The sequence below is a fragment of the Lactuca virosa genome, chromosome 2 (genome assembly GCF_052849685.1).
Source record: "Lactuca virosa cultivar CGN04683 chromosome 2, Lactuca_virosa_CGN04683_v6, whole genome shotgun sequence".
Taxonomy (NCBI): Eukaryota; Viridiplantae; Streptophyta; class Magnoliopsida; order Asterales; family Asteraceae; genus Lactuca; species Lactuca virosa.
This window is the reverse complement of record NC_136427.1, coordinates 71171500-71192926: the sequence shown is the minus strand read 5'-3', so window position 1 is coordinate 71192926 and position 21427 is coordinate 71171500. Positions and strand designations below refer to the sequence as shown.

General features: G+C 36.0%; 2 protein-coding genes across 2 annotated transcripts; both read right to left on the bottom strand.

The window, feature by feature from the left end:
- Window positions 1-236: 236 nt before the first annotated feature.
- On the bottom strand, window positions 237-3366 carry LOC145159171 (uridine nucleosidase 1-like). Its single transcript, XM_079078088.1, has 9 exons — window positions 3124-3366; window positions 2482-2597; window positions 2309-2368; window positions 2001-2183; window positions 1814-1918; window positions 1385-1481; window positions 821-928; window positions 602-737; window positions 237-522 (listed from the first exon to the last, which is right to left on the bottom strand). Exons 1-9 carry the CDS (start codon window positions 3200-3202, stop codon window positions 414-416), a joined length of 993 nt encoding a protein of 330 aa, XP_078934214.1. The 5' UTR covers window positions 3203-3366; the 3' UTR covers window positions 237-413.
- A 7995-nt stretch (window positions 3367-11361) lies between these two features.
- On the bottom strand, window positions 11362-11745 carry LOC145157500 (uncharacterized). Its single transcript, XM_079076534.1, has one exon. The coding sequence runs from the start codon at window positions 11743-11745 to the stop codon at window positions 11362-11364; it is 384 nt and encodes a 127-aa protein (XP_078932660.1).
- Window positions 11746-21427: the final 9682 nt, after the last annotated feature.

Genomic DNA, 21427 nt, shown 5'->3' with positions numbered 1-21427 from the left:
TGCTTATTTTCAAAAACGGATAACTATCAAAAACAATTCTTTTCAACTGTCAAAAACATTATAATGATTTAATCATTATTTCAAAAAAAATTAAGAAACAAACTCGATAATATGATAAAAACACAAATATTCTTCTGTATTTTGTCCAAGACTACTGAAACAAATTAAACTACATTGTCATTTTATAAAATTACTCTTTCTCTGTTTTGAATTTAACAATTGAACTATTTAACACATAAAAGCTAAAATCGTGAAATTTATATATAATAAAAATAGTTTACAATAAAGCAAAATTAATAATACGTAGATGTTGTTTCGAATAAAGTACAATACATTTACCATAATAGCCCTAATATACCCAAATTATATTCCAAATAACAATTGAACTATTTCCACGATGCCAACATAATTAATTACGGTGTCATTAAAGCTTTTTTAATGTAGGTAATAACCTGGTCAACGTTGACCGTCCACACAACTGAAATCGGTGAATAACTAGTCCATGGATTTTCCGTATTCCATCTGCATCATTTATAAGAAATAAAAATATATTAAAAACTTAGTCTAGACATTCATATTTACTTTTGAATTAAAAATATACTTTTTCAATCCTTGGTCCATTAGAGTATGACCAACACAAAGGCCTTGTGTCTCGACTCTAACAACACCTTTCTTGTACGTAAAAAGATCAGGCCTAATTAGTGCCACGAAGCTCACTGGGTCATGAAGGAATACCCCTGAAGAAATTAAAAAAATATCAATATTAAATCTTTTGATTACATTCATATTATCAATATATAAATATAAACATGTGAATTACCATAAACGCCATCAGATTTCACATGCCAATCGCGGTAAAATTTACAAATATCGCTTAGAAACTGAGCATGCTTCCCTCCACACCGCCTCAGTTCATCGAGATCATGGTCTGAAAGTGACAGCCACAAAATCAGTACTGTGTGACAGAGACTGATGTCAACGAAACAAAAATTGTAATTTTTTGTCTAACCCAAAAAAAAAGGTGGGACAGAGATTCGTTTTCGATCTCTTGTATGTTGAAAAGACGTAAATACCCTCATCATCCTCAACGTAAAAAATAGCCCTAGAAAGCATGTCCAGTCTATTCCCGTCCAATCCTGCCATGTGTAACAGACGCAGGTTGCGTCTGTTACACAAATAAGGACGAGAATGGACTGGACATTCTTTCTAGGGCTATTTTTTATGATGAGGATGGGGAGGGTATTTACGTCTTTTCAACATACAAGAGATCGAAAACGAATCTTTGTCCCACCTTTTTTTTTTGGGTTGGACAAAAAATTACAATTTTTGTCTCATTGACATCAGTCTCAGTCACAGTCCAATGCAAGCCAAATACAGTACAGACCTGTTAGTTTGACTTGTGTAGTGATGTTTATGCCAACAACGACTATATTTCCACCCGACGTGAAGACAATATCCGCTGCTTCAGGGTCCCCATAAATCTACAAGTAAAATAAAATAATGATTATTATTATTCTTGTCTAGATAAGATTCAATAAAAAGAAAAAGGAAACTATTTCAATGTTGTGGTTTTTTTAGATTGATGGCCTATAAACTATTTAATACAGAAAATGAGGGAAATGCATGAAATAGCAATGTGCTTTCATCTATTTGTTTCTTATAGCATCCTACTTTCATTTCTTTCTAATAAAGCATTGCACTTTCAGTTTCTTTCTTATTGAGCCATTGTAATTTAAAAATTCTATTTCTTGCACTTAACCCTTTAAATAACTTTCAAATTTTATTTATGAAAAAAAAAAAAAATGGGACCTACATTTGCTTCAGCAGCTGGATTAATGTTCCCAAGTGCAAAGAAAGATCCACCAAGTATAACCATTTTTTTCACCTTTGTTACAAATGATGAGTCTCTCTTAATGGCCTAAATTAACAAAAGAACATGTTAATATCGCATATTGGCATTATGAATGTGTTATATGATTATAAGAATATTTGTAACTTACCATAGCCAAATTTGTGAGGGGGCCAAGTGCAAGTATAGATATTTCACCAGGGTATTGAGAAACTTTATCAACTAAAAATTCAGATGCTGAAAGCTCTACTTTCTTTGATTTAGGATCAGGTAAATTTATGTTGCCTAATCCATCTAATCCATGCACAAAGTCATTAATCTGAGGCTCTCCACCCTATCACAAAGTCATTAAGAACTTCATGTTAATAGCATACATTGTCATGGCTGTTTCTTTTTTAAAAGCCAAAAAATGAACTTAATGTATTAAGACATCAAATGGGGACAAAAAGAGGAACATACCTTTAGAGGTCCAGGGTTACCTTCAGCAACAGGGACACCTGGATGTCCTGCAAGCTCACACTATCCTTTTGCATAAGAAAAACCAGTAATTGATCATGTACAAGATCCAAATACAATTGAACAAAAAAAAGGTAATAACAGAATAAGGGAGTAAATCAAAAGAAATAGAATACCAGAATCAAGGCATTGCGAGTAGCATCTTTTGTAGAGACATTACCAAAAGTGGTTGTCAATCCTACAATCTCCAAATTTGGTGTTTCAAAAGCCATCATAAGTGCCATGCTATCATCTGCAAATTGGAGAAGAATAATAGAATATGATCATGAACAAAGAACTGTTGTCGAGTGATATAAGATTTTGTTTCAAGATTTCTAAACTTCATCATGCCATATCTTCATCTTAAATTCGCATCCATTCATTTCATATTCAACATTTTTTACTCAAATGTGCATAGAAACGCCCTCGTATTTGACAACTTTAGAGCTTTTGAAACTGATAATGGATTCAGTTATCGATAGTTACAACACCGATTTATATATCCACTACAAGTAATCCATTATCATACAGTTTACTGTAGTAAGAAATTCCTCATTTGAGCAAACAAATTCAAGCCCGATACGCTACTAAATATACTAATCCATCTGAATAATCACATCATCCACAGACAGAAGAAGTGTTCGATGATGATTGATAAAATCGCAGGACAATACAATAACATCGCTAAATTCATCGAAACTTTTTCTCGAAATTTGAAATGAAATCCGATTTATAGAAGACAATAAAATAATAGAGAAAAGGAATGAATAGTTGAATACCAATGCCTGGATCGGTATCGATGATGATCTTGTCAGAGACCCTACCATTGCCATTCAACATCAGTGGTGAGGAATCCATGAGAAATTAATCGGAAGAACAGGCGCAAAAAGAGGCGAATTGATGATTTAGGCTTGGGAATCTGTAGAGCGATTGGTTGGTTGAACTTTATGAGGGGCCTCTAGTCAGTTTTATAGTGCGGAAACCGAAGAACTTTATGCCAATGGATATTCAGTTCCTTGTGAAATTAGAACTCCCTAGAAAAAACTGTCAAATGCTAAGTAATTTTGATTTATATAAATACTATATTTTAGAAAAAAGAAAAATATTAAATTATGTCGATATTTTTCAAATACAAAACTAATTTGACTGTTATACTATTTTTGATTTTTCTCATCAGAACATTAAAAATACAAGGAATAAGTCATATTAACGAATAAATAAATAAAAGTAAACGTATTTAAATGCGTTTTAAGTATACTTTGAATATAATTTAACTTTTTTTTTTGGTTAAATTGGGTTAGGATATATTATGCATTTAAATATACTTTGAATATGACTTTTTGTTCATTTGACAAACAACCTTATTTTTACTGTAGCTGAAACAATCAGTTTTAAAAATTAATTTAATTTGTTGAACGTGGAATATAATTTAGATTAACATATTTAACTATTTAAGCATAATTTGATAGAAATTACATGTAAGTAATATCTGTAGTTGATTTTATTTTGATATATGATATTTATAAATTAAATATCTCTTATCGAGAAGCTTTTTATTTGAAAGTAAATATGTAACGTGCGATATGAACGAAAAAAAAACCATCATGCTTTGTTATGAGCAAAAAAGATCATAGTCAGTAACAAAATTAATATAAGTTATAGATTATTATCAAACCTCTAACAATATTTTGTGTATTGAACATGTTTTACCGAATTTCTTACATGTTTTAACGGTTCGTGTATATTGTTAGGAACCGGACCGGGTACACGCAGCGGAAACACACTATCACACACACACAAACTCACGAAAATAAAGCAAGAAGAACACAAGGATTTTACGTGGTTCGGATTCGGTGCAAATCCTACTTCCACGGGCTGCAACTAGAGAATTTTATTAAAACTCACAAGATTACAATTGGCTTGACACTCTACACTTGATGTTCTCTCAAGTTTTTGCACACAAAATATGCAAAACATACATGCATATATATAGGTATATTTGTGAGCCGCAATATGCACAGGATTGCCGCAAAGAATGACTTTGAAAATTTTGTCATTCACATTAGCCGTCCAACAAATATTAAATAATTGTCCACCGACCATTTGAATATTTAATTCAAACGTTTGCCGACAACAATTGAATAATTCAATTGTTAAATGTAATGTTACATTTATGGCCCTTGAACTCTTAGGAACTTGTCAATTTGTTCAAGACTCCATAAATCTTAACAATCTCCCACTTGGAGGCTTGAACAACATGGTCCGTCCCTGTCATCCAACTCCAGTAATCTTAAAACAACCAAGTCTTCCAAGCCTCCAGTTCCTAAGAACAAGCTAAACTTAGTCCCATTTCTCTAATTGCAGCCGCCCCTCATCTTCAAGTACTAGAAGGGCCAGTTGAAGCTCCCACTAGCTCCAACTCAGTCGTGGCTAATCCCACCACCGACTCATCCTCTGTCTCAACCGGTTTGGACACTCCACCAGATCCAGAGATACACCGAGGACCACTAACACTCTCCAAACTTTGCAAACTTCCAACAAGAGAGAATTTTCCAGTCTTAGTCTTCAAAACCCAACGGCTCTTTGTAATTGTACCCGGAACACACCCCGTGCTCCCACTGTCACAGAATCCCCTGAATGGTTTAGAATTTCTGACTCGTTCAGCTAACATCCCCTTGGCTCCAGAATTCATGTTTGCAAAATGAACTCTCTTAGCAGTAGATTTAGCGAACCAGATTTTGTTTTGCTTAATCGGGATGGTCATACTTCCCTCAGCAGGTACCTCAACCATATACAATGACCCACACTTCATACCTTGAGCAATCACCGAATTACCATTGACCACCATCCATTTACCACCACCAAACCTTACTTCCAGTCCTTGTTTATCCAGCTGACCAACAGAAATCAATTTTTTCTTCAGCTCCGGAATAACCCTGACATTCTTCAGGCTCCATGTAGTTCCCAATGAAGTAACTAGATCAATATCTCACATGCCCGTTACTTGAAGCATCTCGTCATTTGCTAACCGTACCTTTCAAAAATCTCCTTTTTTTAGATTCACCATCGTTTCCCCGTTGTCCATGGCGTGAAACGAAGCCCCTGAATCCATGACCCAAGAGTCCACAGAACTTTCCATATTGAGTATCAGTGCATCATCCTCAGACACACTCTCAGCACCAGCAATGTTTAATTCTTTCTTTGGACATTGACTCTTAACATGTCCCACCTCTTGGCAGTTCCAGCATTTCACATTCTTCAAAGTTTTAGAAGAACTTTTTCCCCGACTCCCACTGCTCCTGCTATTCCCTCTACCTCTTCCGACATTTAATAAATCAGAAGAAGAAGATCCACCTTGATTCTTGCGTCTGATATCTTCGCCAAGAACCAAATCTCTAACCCCTTCAAAAGTCATACCACTGGTCCCCACGGAACTCGTAACAGCAGTAACTGTTCCGGACCAGCTATCAGGTAGAGAAGCTAGTAGCAGTGATGCTTGAGTCTCGTTATCAAATTTAATTCCCACAGATGATAATCTGGACAGAATTGAATTTAGATTGTTAATGTGAACCGTAACTGAGCCTTCCTCATTCATCCTTGTAGTGAACAACTCCTTCATCAAGAACACCTTGTTAGCCGCCGATGGTTTCTCATACATATTTGACAGAGCCTCCATCATACCACGTGCCGTGGTTTCATTCATGATGTTGAAAGCAACGCTTTTCGTCAACGACAATGTAATAACCGCCTTGGCTTTCTTGTCCTTTGAGTTCCACGCATCTTCAAAAGCTTTTTCCATTTTCTCCGGTTTGTCTCCGAGTACCATGTCCAAGTCTTTCTGACATAGCAATGCTTCTAATTGCATTTTCCACCAGCTAAAATCAGAACCGTTGAACTTTTCGATTATAATCTTGTCCTCCAAAACCTCGCTAACCAGGCTCTGATACCAGTTGTTAGGAACCGGACCGGGTACACGCAGCGGAAACACACTATCACACACACACAAACTCACGAAAATAAAGCAAGAAGAACACAAGGATTTTACGTGGTTCGGATTCGGTGCAAATCCTACGTCCACGGGCTGCAACTAGAGAATTTTATTAAAACTCACAAGATTACAATTGGCTTGACACTCTACACTTGATGTTCTCTCAAGTTTTTGCACACAAAATATGCAAAACATACATGCATATATATAGGTATATTTGTGAGCCGCAATATGCACAGGATTGCCGCAAAGATTGACTTTGAAAATTTTGCCATTCACATTAACTGTCCAACAAATATTAAATAATTGTCCACCGACCATTTGAATATTTAATTCAAACGTTTGCCGACAACAATTGAATAATTCAATTGTTAAATGTAATGTTACATTTATGGCCCTTGAACTCTTAGGAACTTGTCAATTTGTTCAAGACTCCATAAATCTTAACAATATTTTGTGTATTGAACATGTTTTACCGAATTTCTTACATGTTTTAACGGTTCGTGTATATATATATATATATATATATATATATATATATATATTAATTAGTTGCAATGAGTTTTTATTTAGGAAAAAAAACATCTATTTGCAGTTATATATAAACAAAAATATATCGCCATATATTATAGGTTCGATAATAATAATAATAATAATAATAATATACACGAGGATAAATCATCAAAAAAATATTTTAATTGGCAGAAAATAATAAAATAATAATAATAATGCTTAACACATGGCCAACTACTACTTCACATGGGAGATGGTAGGTTTTCGTAACTGAATTTTGAATATCAAGTTACATGAGAAATATACAAATAATTTTCAAGTTCATTTTGTTCGTTATTTTGATGAAATCTATATAGCAAAATATAATCACTTATATCTTCGATCCTAGAGATGAATAAAAGGTTTGAGAACTTCATAGAAAGTTAAGATTTTTTAGTCTTTTGGAGATGTTTATAATTTTTGTTAGGACAATATCACCCTCTAAAAATTCTAGAAGAAGAGTAGATAAAAGCTTTTTGTATATTTTCTTAACAAAAAAACATACATAGCAAGTGTAAACTAACAAGTGAAAGATATATAATGGATAGGGGTTTCGTATTATTATCAAAGAGAAGTACAAATACAATGAAAGGGAAAGACATAATATATATAGACAAGCTAATTAGGGTTTCCTAGCGAAAAGGCCCAATCATAAAACCCAATACAAAATAAAGCCCAAAATCTTATTAGGCTAACATCCCCCTTCAAACTCACAATGCAACAGCAATAAGCATTGAGAGTTTGTCAGACAAAAAATGGAATCGAGGAGCAGTCAATGGCTTCGTAAGAATATCAACAATCTGAAAAGAGGAAGGAACATAAGGAAGGGAGATAGTGCCCTTCTGGAGATGATGACGTGTGAAATGACAATCAATCTCAATGAGCTTTGTGCGCTCATGAAACACTGAATTCTTGGCAATCATTATCGCACTCTCATTATCACAATACAAAGGGGTAGGCTGAGAGATGTGAACGCCCATATCTGCAAGAAGCCATCTCAACTAAACAATCTCACAAGTGGCGATAGCCATGGCTCGATACTCAGATTCTGTAGAAGATCGAGAAACAACATCTTGTTTCTTGCTTTTCCATGATATCAATGAATCTCCAAGAAAAACACAATACCCAGTATTGGACTTACGATCATAAATATCACTATCCCAATTTGCATCACTATAGGCATGCAACTCAAGAGAGGATGAAGAAGGAAACATAAGAGTGCGGAACTGAGTACCACGTAAATATCTCAAAATACGAAGAACGACTCCCCAATGAATAGTAGTAGGAGCAGTGACAAACTGGCTAACCACATGAACTGCATGAGCAATATCCGGTCTAGTGACAGTCAGGTAAACCAAACTCCCAACAATGGTACGATAAAGGCTTGGATCTGATAATGGGACACCATCAGTTGGAGAGTACTTTTCATTACTCTCTATAGGCGTATCAACTGTTCGATTATTCGTGAGTCGTGCACGTTCAAACAAATCTGAAATATACTTCGTTTGAGATAAAAGATGACCCTTTGGAGATTGAGCAACTTCAATCCCCAAGAAATAACGAAGCAATACCAAGTCTTTCATAGCAAAACGGTGAGCCAAAACACGCTTTAAAGACTCTATACCATCATGATCATCACCAGTAATAATCATGCCATCGACATATAAGGAAAGAATAATCCGACCTGCATTCGTACATCAAATAAATAGAACCGAATCATGGTTACTTGGTTGAAAACCAAGAGAAGTAATCACCGTAGAAAATTTCTCAAACCAAGCACGAGGGGCTTGTTTGAGGCCATATAGAGCCTTTCGAAGTCGACAAACTTCACCTGGTCGGTGAGCAATACCAGGGGGAGGAGACATGTATACTTCTTCATGAAGATCACCATTCAAGAAAGCATTCTTGACATCCATCTGATAAATCTTCCATTGGCGAATGGAAGAAACTGCAATCAAGGTGCAAATAGTCATCATTTTTGCAACATGAGCAAACGTCTCCTCATAATCCATACCATACTTTTGCGCGTACCCTTTCGCAACAAGTCTGGCTTTATAACGCTCAACGGATCCATCAGACTTTGTTTTGATTTTATAAACCCAACGACAACCAATCGTGTGTTTTCGGGGTGAAAGCGGAACCAGATCCCATGTATGAGTATGATAAAGAGCTGCAAGTTCCTCAGCCATAGCGGTCTGCCAAAGGGGATCAGAAATGGCCTCTTTGTAGGATGTTGGCTCAGAGAGACGATGTACATTAGCAATAAAAGAGGCAAAAGCTGGTGAGTAAGAGGAATAGACAAAGTCAGGAAGCTTTGTGGACTTCTTATTACGATAAGGCCTCGATGGAGGGAGGTCTTGATGATTTGCAGGCAGAGGATCAACAATAGGTGCTGGATCAGCCGCATGTGGTGGATCAGCAGCAAGTGGTGGATCAGTGACATGTGGTGGATCATCAATGTCAATGCTAAACGGATCAATAGTACGAAGCTCCTCTCGGGTTGCATCATGTGACCGAACAGGAATGCTATAGAATGGAATATGCTCCAAAAAGGTGACATTGCGAGATACATACAGTTTCTGATTTGAAGGATCATAGCACCGATAACCTTTCTGACCAATACCATATCCCAGAAAAACACAAAGAGCTAATTTTGAAGACAACTTATCTCTCTCTACACGAGGCTTCAAGACAAAACATGTACACCCAAACACTCGTAATGCAGAATAATCTGGGAGTTGTCCAAACAACATTTCATAAGGAGACTTCCCCGAAGTGTACGCAGTAGGAATGCGATTAATAACATAAGTGGTGGTATGAACAGCTTCTCCCCAAAACATATTGGGAACTTGAGCAGAGAGTAGTAAGGATCTGGTAGTTTCTAGGAGATGTCGATGTTTTCTTTCTGCAACACCATTCTGCTGAGGAGTGTCTGTACAAGATGATTGATGTATAGTGCCATCAGATGCCAATAACTGTTTAAAATCATTGGAGGTAAATTCTCCTCCCAAATCACACCGAAAACATTTTATGACAGCAGAGTGTTGAGTCTTGACAAGAGCTCTGAATTCACTATATATGGTGAAAAAGTCAGACCTGCGCTTCATAAAATAAACCCACGTATAACGAGTGTAATCATCAATGAATGAAACATAATAGTTAGCTCCTGATTTGGAGGTGATCGGAGAGGGACCCCACACATCAGAATGCACAATATCAAAGGGAGCAACAGAACGAGTGACACTTTTATTAAACGGTAAAGCAGAAAATTTTCCCAGTTTACAACCACAACAATCAGAAATATCATCAAATTTCAAAGAGCCTAACACACTAGTGGAAACCAAAAACTGTAAACGAGACGCTGACACATGTCCCAAACGAGAATGCCAAAGATAAAAAGGAGATGATGAAGGGTTTAAACGAAAAGACGACAAATCGACACTAGATGCAGCAACATCAGCAACATGTAGCTGCTCCAAGACATAAAGCTCCCCAAGTCTACGGCCTATCCCAATCACCCTCCGAGACCGAATGTCCTGTACACAGCAGAATGAATCAGAAAAGAAGACCCAACAACCAGATTTACACAACTGACTGACCGATGCAAGATTCAAAGCAAGTGTAGGAATGTAATACACATCTGTTAAAGATATATAAGGAGTGACAATAGAACCAACACCCTCCACTGACATGGGTGTAGCACTAGCAGACATAATAGAGACAGGTGTACGAGAAGATAATGAAGCAAAAGATGAAAAATGTGGTGACATGTGATGAGATGCACCAGAATCCAATACCCACAAGGATGAAGGAATACCTGACGTGTTGGATGAAGACAGACCTGAATGAGACATGGAAGCTGACATGGCAGTTGGATTGGTAGCTAAGAACTGTCAAAACTGCTCAACAATATGTGGATCCAAGGCTGGTGGTGGTGTAAAATCTGTTTCATTCTCAACTGAAGGTGTAGCAGCAGCGTACTGTGGTGGCCTAAAAGATGAAAAAGAGGGACGTGACTGTCCAGAATACTTGTTATGCTGTGAAGATTGAGACTGTGATGGTGATATTGTTTGTTGTTGCTGCTGATTTCCCTTGCTTGTCAGCAAAGGACAATTTGCCTTCCAATGGTTCTTCTTCTTACAGAAAGCACACTCATTAAATGCAACTCTGGGACGATTTTGGTTTGAAGATTGGGGTCGTTGTGAAACAGCAAAGATAGCAGGAGTGGCTATCTTGGGAGCTTTGTCAGCATGGGACTTGATACAAGTTTCTTCAGCAATCAACTCGTGAACAACCGAATCAACAGTGGGAAGAGGTGTACGATGCAAGATTGATCCACGCAGACCTTCAAAATCTGAACGTAATGTCATCAAGAACTAAACCAAACATTGCTCTTCCCTTCTATCAATATAAGGCTTAAAAGCCTTCAACACATCAGGTTCTGATCCGACAAATCCGACATAGCTGCATAAAATTCCTAAACACTGAGATTGTTCTGTTGGAGGGCTCGAATATCAAACTCTAACTGATACTGCTTTGCAAAGTTAGACTGAGTATACAACCTAGCCAAGTGATCCCAAACCTCCTTTGTCGTGCCATACTTCGCCAACTGAGTACCAATAGACTGGATGACAGAATTATTAATCCAGGTAATGATCTTGGAGTTATCAGTCTCCCATGAATCCAGTAAGGTTGCATAATTAGCGGCCTTCTCGTCTGTTGGTTTCTTCTTGTCACCTGTAACAATCCCCCACATAGTCTTGCCCCACAAGAAATTTTTCATAACATAACTCCAATAGGCATAGTTTTTTCCATCAAGTTGAATACTAATGGACTGAAGAGAATCATCTCTTGGGGCCATATTTCAATATCAGTCAAACAGTAAATACGAGTAGCAGAAAAAACGATCAAGATCTCGAAATCAACGAAGCTTGACGAAACGAAACCCTTAAAACTAATAAACGAACAAATCAAACCAAACCAAATACAGAAACGAGCAAAAAAGGCATACCCAAAATTGCAAATGGTGGCAATGAACTGTGCACGTGAACAGCACCGATGAACAGTGCGATGAACAGTAACCGTGATGAATAGTACCGGTGAACAGTAACTCCGATGAACAGTAATCGCCGATGAACAGTACCGATGAACAGTAACTCGCCCCCAAAAACGAAAAACTACAGATAATCAACTGAGCTCTGATACCATGTAAACTAACAAGTGAAAGACATATAATGGCTAGGGTTTCGTATTATTATCATAGAGAAGTACAAATACAATGAAAGGGAAAGACATAATATATAGACAAGCTAATTAGGGTTTCCTAGCGAAAAGGCCCAATCATAAAACTCAATACAAAATAAAGCCCAAAATCTTATTAGGCTAACAGCAAGGACAATAAAAAAACCTACACTACCATGACAAACTCTTTTAAATATGTGTAAGATAGACATAAAAGATATTATGATATCCAATACTCCCCTCAAGATGGAACATGCAAATTGGAGCATGCAAATTTGTAATGCCTATCTTGCCAAGTAAGAAATGGAGTTGTTGTGTTCCAAGCCATTTAGTCGGTAGGCCTCCAACTTGCATCTTGCTGTTAATATTAAGGGGAATAATCTCTTTACACTTAACTCGTTCCCGAACAAAAAGCAATTCATCTCAACATGTTTGGCTCACTTGTGAAATACCAGATTATTGGCAATGTGACAGACTGCCTCGTTATCACAAAATAAAGATGTAGGTGATGAAATTGGAATTTGCAATTTCTGGAGTAACCAACGAAGCCAAACAATTTCACTAACATTGGAGGCCATTGCTCAGTATTTGGCTTCAGCGGAAGAACGAAAGACTACTAATTGCTTCTTGGTCTTCCAAGAAATAGGGGATCCTCCTAGTAAAACAAAATACACAGTTCATGACCATATCGTATAAGGGCACCCTAGCCAGTAGTGGTCACAAAAGGTAGTCAAGACAGGAGATTCTTCACGGAAAAGAAGAATACCTTGGCCCGGTGTGGCCTTTAAGTAACGAAGGACACGATAAGCTGCCTCCATGTGGTTGTATCGTGGGTCTACCATAAACTAACTTAACAAGTTTACCGAATATGCTATATTCGGCCTAGTGGCTTGAAGATAAAGAAGTCGAACAATCAATCGACTCTATTGATTCGCATCAACACACGCTTCATTCTCTCCTTTGTTTAACTTCAAAACTTATTCAATGGGAAACAAACTTGGTTTGCAAACAAACATTCCACTATCCTTTAAAATTTATATTTGCGTTGACTTAGAACTAAACCATCGTTTATCTTGGCTATCTTAATCCTAAGGAAAACTTCAAAGAACCACGATCTTTTTATGAGTTCACAAGTTTGCACGGACAAGGTTTGGAAACTCAAACCCTGAATTAATCTAACATCAATGATTGCTTATAATAAGAGTTCTAGTCAAGTCTGGTAAACCAGTCCATCCTTGAAGTAAGAAACTCAACAATGTGCTCAGGATAAAATAAAAAAAAGTATGAACAATGTAAAGTAAATAAGAACAAGAAGAATGTTAGAGAGAAATGAGTGTGATAAGTTGTTTAGAAATATGTCTTAGTCAATTGATTAAGAAAATAGAGTAAGAACACGTTGATCTAAATTAGATCTGGTTTCAGCACGTTTATTCTGGAAGGATACAAAGAGTTTGAGTACATGAAAGGCTAATGTGAATGTTGCTTCTGATATTCTACCCTCTGAGTACCTACCTTATTTATAGGGTACTCATGGAATCAAAAAATACTAGGACTAAACTTTACAGTACGAACAAAACAGATGCTTAGTAAATACATTAAGATAGCAAAGTCATGTGGACCTTCGTTATTTACAGACACTTCGCCTAAAGACAACTACCAATTCAACTTCTCACAACAAATAAAGACCTAACATTCTCCTCTTTTGTGAGAAAAGACGAATCATCAAACTTTAGGTAGTATCTTTACAATTTGTAGCAAAACTTATCGTATCTTCATATACCAATGAATGATCTTCCTAATCTTTGCTTTGTCTTCATTCTCATTTCTTTTATGGTTGTTGATGTGAAGTAGGATACTGGTAAGATGCAAATTCAAGTATCTTTCAACATCATCCACTCAAAATAAAAACTTTTTCCTATTCTCCTTCTTCCCTTTCCCAATGAACACGACTCCAAGAGGATCATGAACAATCTCTCCATCTTCATAATCCTTTATGCTTATTTTTCCTTTTAATAATGTTTTAGGAACTTTTGATCTTCTGTTGAAGTGAGTAGAGAGATCGATATCAGTTAGAGACAGATGAGCAAAATAAGCATCTTGGAAAAGTCTTGAGATCCTCATATCCAAGAACATAGGTAGATTTTTCTGGAATATCAGACTTTTTAAGATCACCCATCAATAATGCATTCGAAACGAGATCATTCACGTTGATAAGTGGAAAATTTGCATTTGTGAAATCAAAAGGCATATTGTTTGCACGAACCACCTAGTATCGAAAATTTTGCAAAAATCCTCCGAATAACACATCAGGAGTAATCGATACGAACTTGATAATTTTCACTAACGACCACAACTCCTCCCCATCCTTTCCCAGCACAACATGAAATCGAATCTTCAGCTTTTTGAATTCCTCTTGTCCATGTAATTTGTTGGGTTTTGAGAATTCTAACACTCCTAAGGTGTACATGCAACCCTAAATACCTTGGATCTATGTTATCTCTATTATACATGCAAACTTGAACTTTCCAAGGTATTACCCTAACTAGCATACAAAACTTTGATACTTGGGTAACAAAACAAGTTAAAAGACATACCTTTTGTTGTAGTTGGAAGCCTTAGACCTTTAAGAACTTAGTGCCCCAAGTGTTGCACCTCAAATGGAATCACACAACACCACCAACAATTGGAATAACTTGAGAGAAGAACACTTGCTTCACAAACCGGCTAGCCCTCACTTCTTGTCCCTTAAAGGTGTCATTTCATGAACTATGAAGCTTCTTATATAGTGTGCACATTAGGGTTACACCATGTAACTCATGACTTTCCACATTCCTCATGATCCATGGGTTTTAACCTCCATGGAGTATCCATGGATCACCACATGGGTTTAGCCCAACATGAAGAACTATGGATCATAAGCCCGCTTTATAAGAATTAATGATTTACCAAATCAATTCCCATTTATTTAATTAGTCTCTTTTCATCACAAAATTAATTCCAAACTAATTCTTGATCGATACTAATTAAATAGTATGATTTCATTTTAATATATTAGAGCTTATAATATATTAATAAATCATAAATATCCTCTTCTCACAAAAGTCTATCCAAATTGTTCTGATGTCATGCAACCCAAATGGACCATGATACTCTCGGGTCAAGTACATACCAATAATAGTTATGGACTTAGACACCTAATCCAACAGTCTCCCACTTGGATAAGTCTAATAACTATTATTGCAAGCATGACTCCAACCCGACTAGCAATCGTAGCTCTTAAAAGTCGTTGTCGAACTCTGACCTAGTCAATGACGTGTCCATTAAATAAGAGATCATATATTCCTGCATTCAAGATATCATATGGACTGAGACATGGATTATAATCATTCTCTCTGTCCATCTGTTGTCTCCCGATTTTCGATTTATGACGACCGACTAATTGAACAAATCAAATCAGTCCAGGCCTGATGTCATCACTAAATCATCGAGGGTCCCACAGATATAGCTTTTATCCACATGGGGTAAAAGGAACGGATAAACTTCGACCCAAATGCTCGCTTATACTTAATCATCGAATAACACACAACGATATGTTTTATAACATCCAAGTTACTGGTGTGTTTACATATGTCAATGTGCAACCGACTCGCAACTACAGCTCACCTGTCTCCGTTTCAAGAATATAAGATATTATCGTCTCATGATCACTCGTGATAAAATCCATGAAGTGATTCAAATGAGCATGCGTTGAATCCAATACTCGAATCTTATTCCAGGAGCACTCATGAACACTGCAGCCACCTTGTCCCAGACAAACTACAAACTCATTCATGACAGTCTTGCCTCAATACCTACTTCCAATGTATGATCGACTGTGGATGGTTTGAATAACCTAGTTATTCGGGAAGTCAAAACATGCAAAGTGAAACACAAGAATAATATTAATCCTATATGGCCCCAAAACTTTTGAGTCATATTGATTACTCATCATTCATTGTATAATGTTTCGAATAATCAACTTAATACTTGAATTAAAACTATAGTTATGCCATGCTCCAAGCATGCACACTATGTTTGTCTAAACAATAGTTATGCCATGCACCAAGCATGCACACTATGTTTGTCTATGGTCCTTACTTTATGAAATAGATAAATTGAAAAACATTTCAATGATGCTCATTTCAAAATTCCAAATCCTTATTGCAAGTGTAAGAATTCCAAATTATTGTCACTGCTAGAAAGTGTTAGATTCTAAACTATCATGTAAACATTTTTTTGTAATGTCTAGGTGCCAAAAGTCACAGAGACTTGACCAATGATATTACAAAATATTCCTTTGGAGATTGTTACAAGACAATTCCATGGAAATGAAGTCTCAAATTCAAAGTACATTCCTTTGAACATCCTTCTTGCATAAAAGTTTCTAACTTTTTCATCTATTCTTCAACTCCCAATATGGAAACATTCCATATTTTCCATACGACAACTCATTATTAATAGACTCCTGTTTATTCATAATAATGTCAATATGGTTCATCCTTTACTATACTTCCAACTGTCCTTAAGCGACCAATATTTGGCGAACCTTAGATTGTCTTTAATAGTTGTTTAACCACTTTAGTCATATCTGGTTCAATTCCTTTTTCCCTCTAAATGCCCTAGGCATTTGGAAAATTAGAACAAGAGAATATTATAGCATATGCAATCGATCCTATACCTGAAACATATGGGATGTGATTCATAATGTCTAACATAAAGACATGATACTTAATCAGTCTTTTGCTATAATATTTCTATTTTCCATGTTCTCATAATTTTGATTGTGAAGAGGGATTCCGTAATCATAATCAAATTTTGAGAACGCAATTAACATTTCCATATATAGAATTGCCTTATGTTGAACCATTCCAACATAACATTCATATATATTTGACTAAATTTGATTAAAATCTCACAATCTAAGCTTTTAGATTTGAAATGAAGTATAAATTCCTCTCCCTTAATTATAGCAAAACAACTTTTCAAACCCTGCAACTTTGCGAATTGAAACCTTTGTTTTCTATAATTAACATTGCTAACTTGCAACACTTACCATAATAATTATGCTCCCACTAGCATAATAATAATTATTTTACTAGCATAACACTTATGTTCCCACTAACTTTGACATGTGTTCAGAAATCAACTGTGCTTCTAGAAATCAATACTTATTGACTTTCATTACCAAAGTTCAGATTTCTGATACGAGATGCTTCGATAAGACTTTATCTAGGCTTCTCAAAATCATACACCTTTCCTTAGATAGCTCACATGTGTGTCTTAACAATTTTAGAACTTACAACCATAAGTCTGAAATGTTTAGACCTTTGCCATTTCTCATAATTCGAATTATGAAAAGGGATTTCGTAATCATAATCAAATTTGAGAATGCAAATATCACAACTGCTATCTCCTTAAAATCTACTTAGTGAAAGCGTTTCCTCACCATCATTTTCATGAATCGGAGAGAAACCTTATGACACTTAGATTTTATGGTGTATGTGTTCCTATCCATGTGAATTTGTCATGACCATAATCAGAAGAGATGGATAGTGACAAATCCAAACTCATATGGACTGAACTTGTTCAATCTAAAATTCTTGCCACTTGGTAGGACAAGGGCCTACCATTGCTTCCTAGTTGTTATGCAAACAATTGAGAACTCATAGAACTCACATGCATAGTCGACTTTAACTGGAATGAGCACATAAACAAGAATATGTCAACACGATAGGTCACAAACCTCAAGTCGTGTGCTAGTGTCTAACAACAGGTTTATTCTTGATTAGTTCTTGAAACTTGTCAAGATCTTTAAGACTCCCACTGACCTCTTGACATATATGATTCACTTTGTCAAGGAACATTACTTTACAAACCAATATTCAAGAGTTAGTGCGGATTCTAATCAAGACAAACACTTTACACAATTGGCCTTAGTTGGTCTTTGTTTTATCCAAAACATCACAACTTACCAATTTTAAATGTACAAGAGTAGAAAACTTTTACTCTACATTTGATAAGTGTTTTAAACCTTTCTTAAGATTATGTCACTCAAGGTTACAATCTTGGAGTATTACTCTAAGACTTGTTTTGGGAACGAAGTATGAATCATCTTCTTGATTTAAACTATTTCAACAATTCATGATTCCTCTTCTTAGCCATACAAATGCACTAAGATGTCTTTAGAGGATCAATTGTGATATGGTTTTTCCATAAACATTAAGATGGTCATAAAACACGATACTAAAGTACTCTCCCATCTTTTCAGATTGGAAATTTTTTTTATCTTTCTGCCTAGTTTGATTCTTCTCATTCGTTCTGTCGTACATTGAACCTTTTTCCAATGTTTCAGAATTATACTTAAACTTGTAAGCATAACCATGTTTACTAAACTTTAGTAAATCATCACAAATAGTCTTATCGATCTTTGTGGTGGATCTTAACCAGCGCACACCCAGTATACCCCATCCCCTAGTCCTTCATTTGACTCACATATACATGTGAACAAGGAATTAGTCTTAATTTACCAAAGATGAAAATTCTCATTCATCATACAATACAACTTGCATGATTCCAAGTTTCTATCCAATTGAAACTTAGGTGATGAGAATCTTTCCTCATTTGGCAAATACTCGACACTACCACAAACGAAAGAATTAAATTCATATTGCTAACATAGAAACATACAAACATCAATTTTCACAAATGCCATTGCAAGGAGATATAATAAAATAAAACAAAATTTTATTTATTTATAAAATGCAAAAAAACTTTTCCTTACAATGCAATTACAAATGAAAACTTTGTTATTACATATTTCCTAGCAATCTATCATAACTCCTAAGCAGCAGCTCAAAAATATGATCTTCGAACCATGCGATTGAAATCCATCTTCACGATCAGATTCAACATACTCTTCCTTTATGCTTCCTTCCCTTTGCATGATCCTACAAAACATCAAAATGCAACCTTGTCACATCATGTATTAAGAATCAACAATTAGGAACTTAATAGAGTTAGACAACAGACTTACCTGAAGCAGAGTCAAACTTTTCGATTCTAACTTTTCTCAGATCTTTTAGGTAGTCAGGGAAGCTTCGCAACCAATGCCCCTTCTCTTGGCAATAGAAACATATAGACTCTTTGGGAATGGTACATGGTACAATATAAGACTTAGCCTTTCTCTTTCCCTTGGAAAGAGAAATCTTTTCTGGACTTCCAATGTTTCCATTGTCAATGTCCATGGAAGTTTGGGGAGTAGATCTTCCAATCAAACTTTCTTTTCCAGTGCGCCAAATCATTGCTAATTCAGCAACAACAAGCAAACAGGTAAGATCAATAAGGGTCATGTCGTGGTCTGTCACATAGTAGTCCTTAATGAACTCACCATATGACTCGGGAAGTGACTGAAGAACCCAGTCAATAGCCAACTTCCTCGAGACTTCAACACCCAATACTCTCAACCTCTCAATATGTGACTTCATCTCCAAGACGTGAGTACACACATGGCTTCCATCTTGATGTTTCATTGCAAGTAGGGCTTGAGTGACCTTGAATTTTTGAAGTCTTTGAACTTGTGGGTTAGGGAGAATTAATTGAGGAGGTGGAGGAAGTGAAGTATGACATCCACAATCCAATCACGGGAGATCTTCTTCAAGAGGAAAGCTTGTTCCAAAGGATTTGGGAAGACCATAGTTGTCTGAACTAGACATTTACAATGGGAGAAATTCAAGTTTAGTTGATTTAAGTCCTTAATATAACACCCAAATGAAATATTAAGGCTAGGACCCAACACAATATTTTACAATTTGGAAGTGGGATGTCGTAATCCAAACCGCAAAATATTTGAAGGTAGGTAAATGACGATTTACCAATTTCCACCACGAAAAACTAAAAAGAGTTTTAGGTTTTAAGTGAATTGAAACTCCTAGATCCTTTGAGATTCATTGAACAAATCAACGACATGTTTAAATCTTGAGTGTGCCCTTCAAGTTTGTGACTGGGATGCCAAGGATCACAAACAAGGTGTGAATAACCATGCAAATTAGCTTGGTACACCCAATGTTACAACCACCTAATCAATGTGCTGGTTAACCACACACGCTCCATTGATCTAATGATTAACATCAAGCTACCCTTTGCCACACACTGTCAGTCCAGTTTAGTGTGCCGGTTAACCACACACGCTCTACTAATGACTTAACAAGGTGCAAAGTGCAATTTCATGGGTTAGCACCATATTCACATTTTCCTAAGTAACTAAGATTTGAGAATTTAGGAGTGTCTAGTTACTTTATATTTATCATTTAATGAAGGGAGAATTAGAGTCCTATCCTACCCGTTCGGCTAACGACCCTCCACCAGTCAAGGAAGCGGTGGGTGAGAGTGGACACCCATTAAACTGCCATTTTATAGGCAGTAACCTTATACCTCCTTATAGAACGGCTTCGTGAATGATGCCTACTAACGGTAAAACTGACTTTGTTCTTATACATATATATAAATATTAAACCTATAATATTATAATAGTATAAGGATTGAATTTTAAACTTTTAAAATTTTAGGGTTTGGAACTAAATGTGTCAAAAAAAGAGTCTACATTTACAAGTTCCAAATCTTGAGGGCATGTTTTGTAACTTTCAAAAACTTTTAGAATCCATAACTTATGAGTTACATAACTTGAGGACATGTTTAATAAAGATTTTATGAAAAGACTCTTGACATTCCATAACTTGAGGACAAGTTATGGAGTTCATAAAAAACCATTTATGAGAAAAAGACTCTTCAAGTTCATAACCTATGACTTTAATGATTTCTTTAAAAGAAAACTTTTCATTTTCCATAACTTGAGGAAAAGTTATGGAATTCATCAAAATCATTTAGATCAAAAATTCTAACAAGAAAACCAAACAATTTGTCTATGATCTAAATTAAACTCATAAGAACAAGACAATTCACATCAAACAAATTTCATGTAATTAGCCTAACCATATAAACTACTACAAAACATGAAACTTTGACAATTATCTTATAAATTGGATAAGCATGATCATTACCACATCAAAAACAGGTTTATAAGATCAAAAATAGTTTAGGGTAATGATCCTAGTCCAATTCCAACCAAAAAACTCAAAAAACTGCATTCTAGGCACCAACTCGTCGAGTGTACGAACCAAATCGCAGAGTTGGATGAATTTGTGCTTGGACTCGGAGAGTCCCCCAGTGGACTCGGCGAGTCCACTGTCCAGAACAACAGATCGATT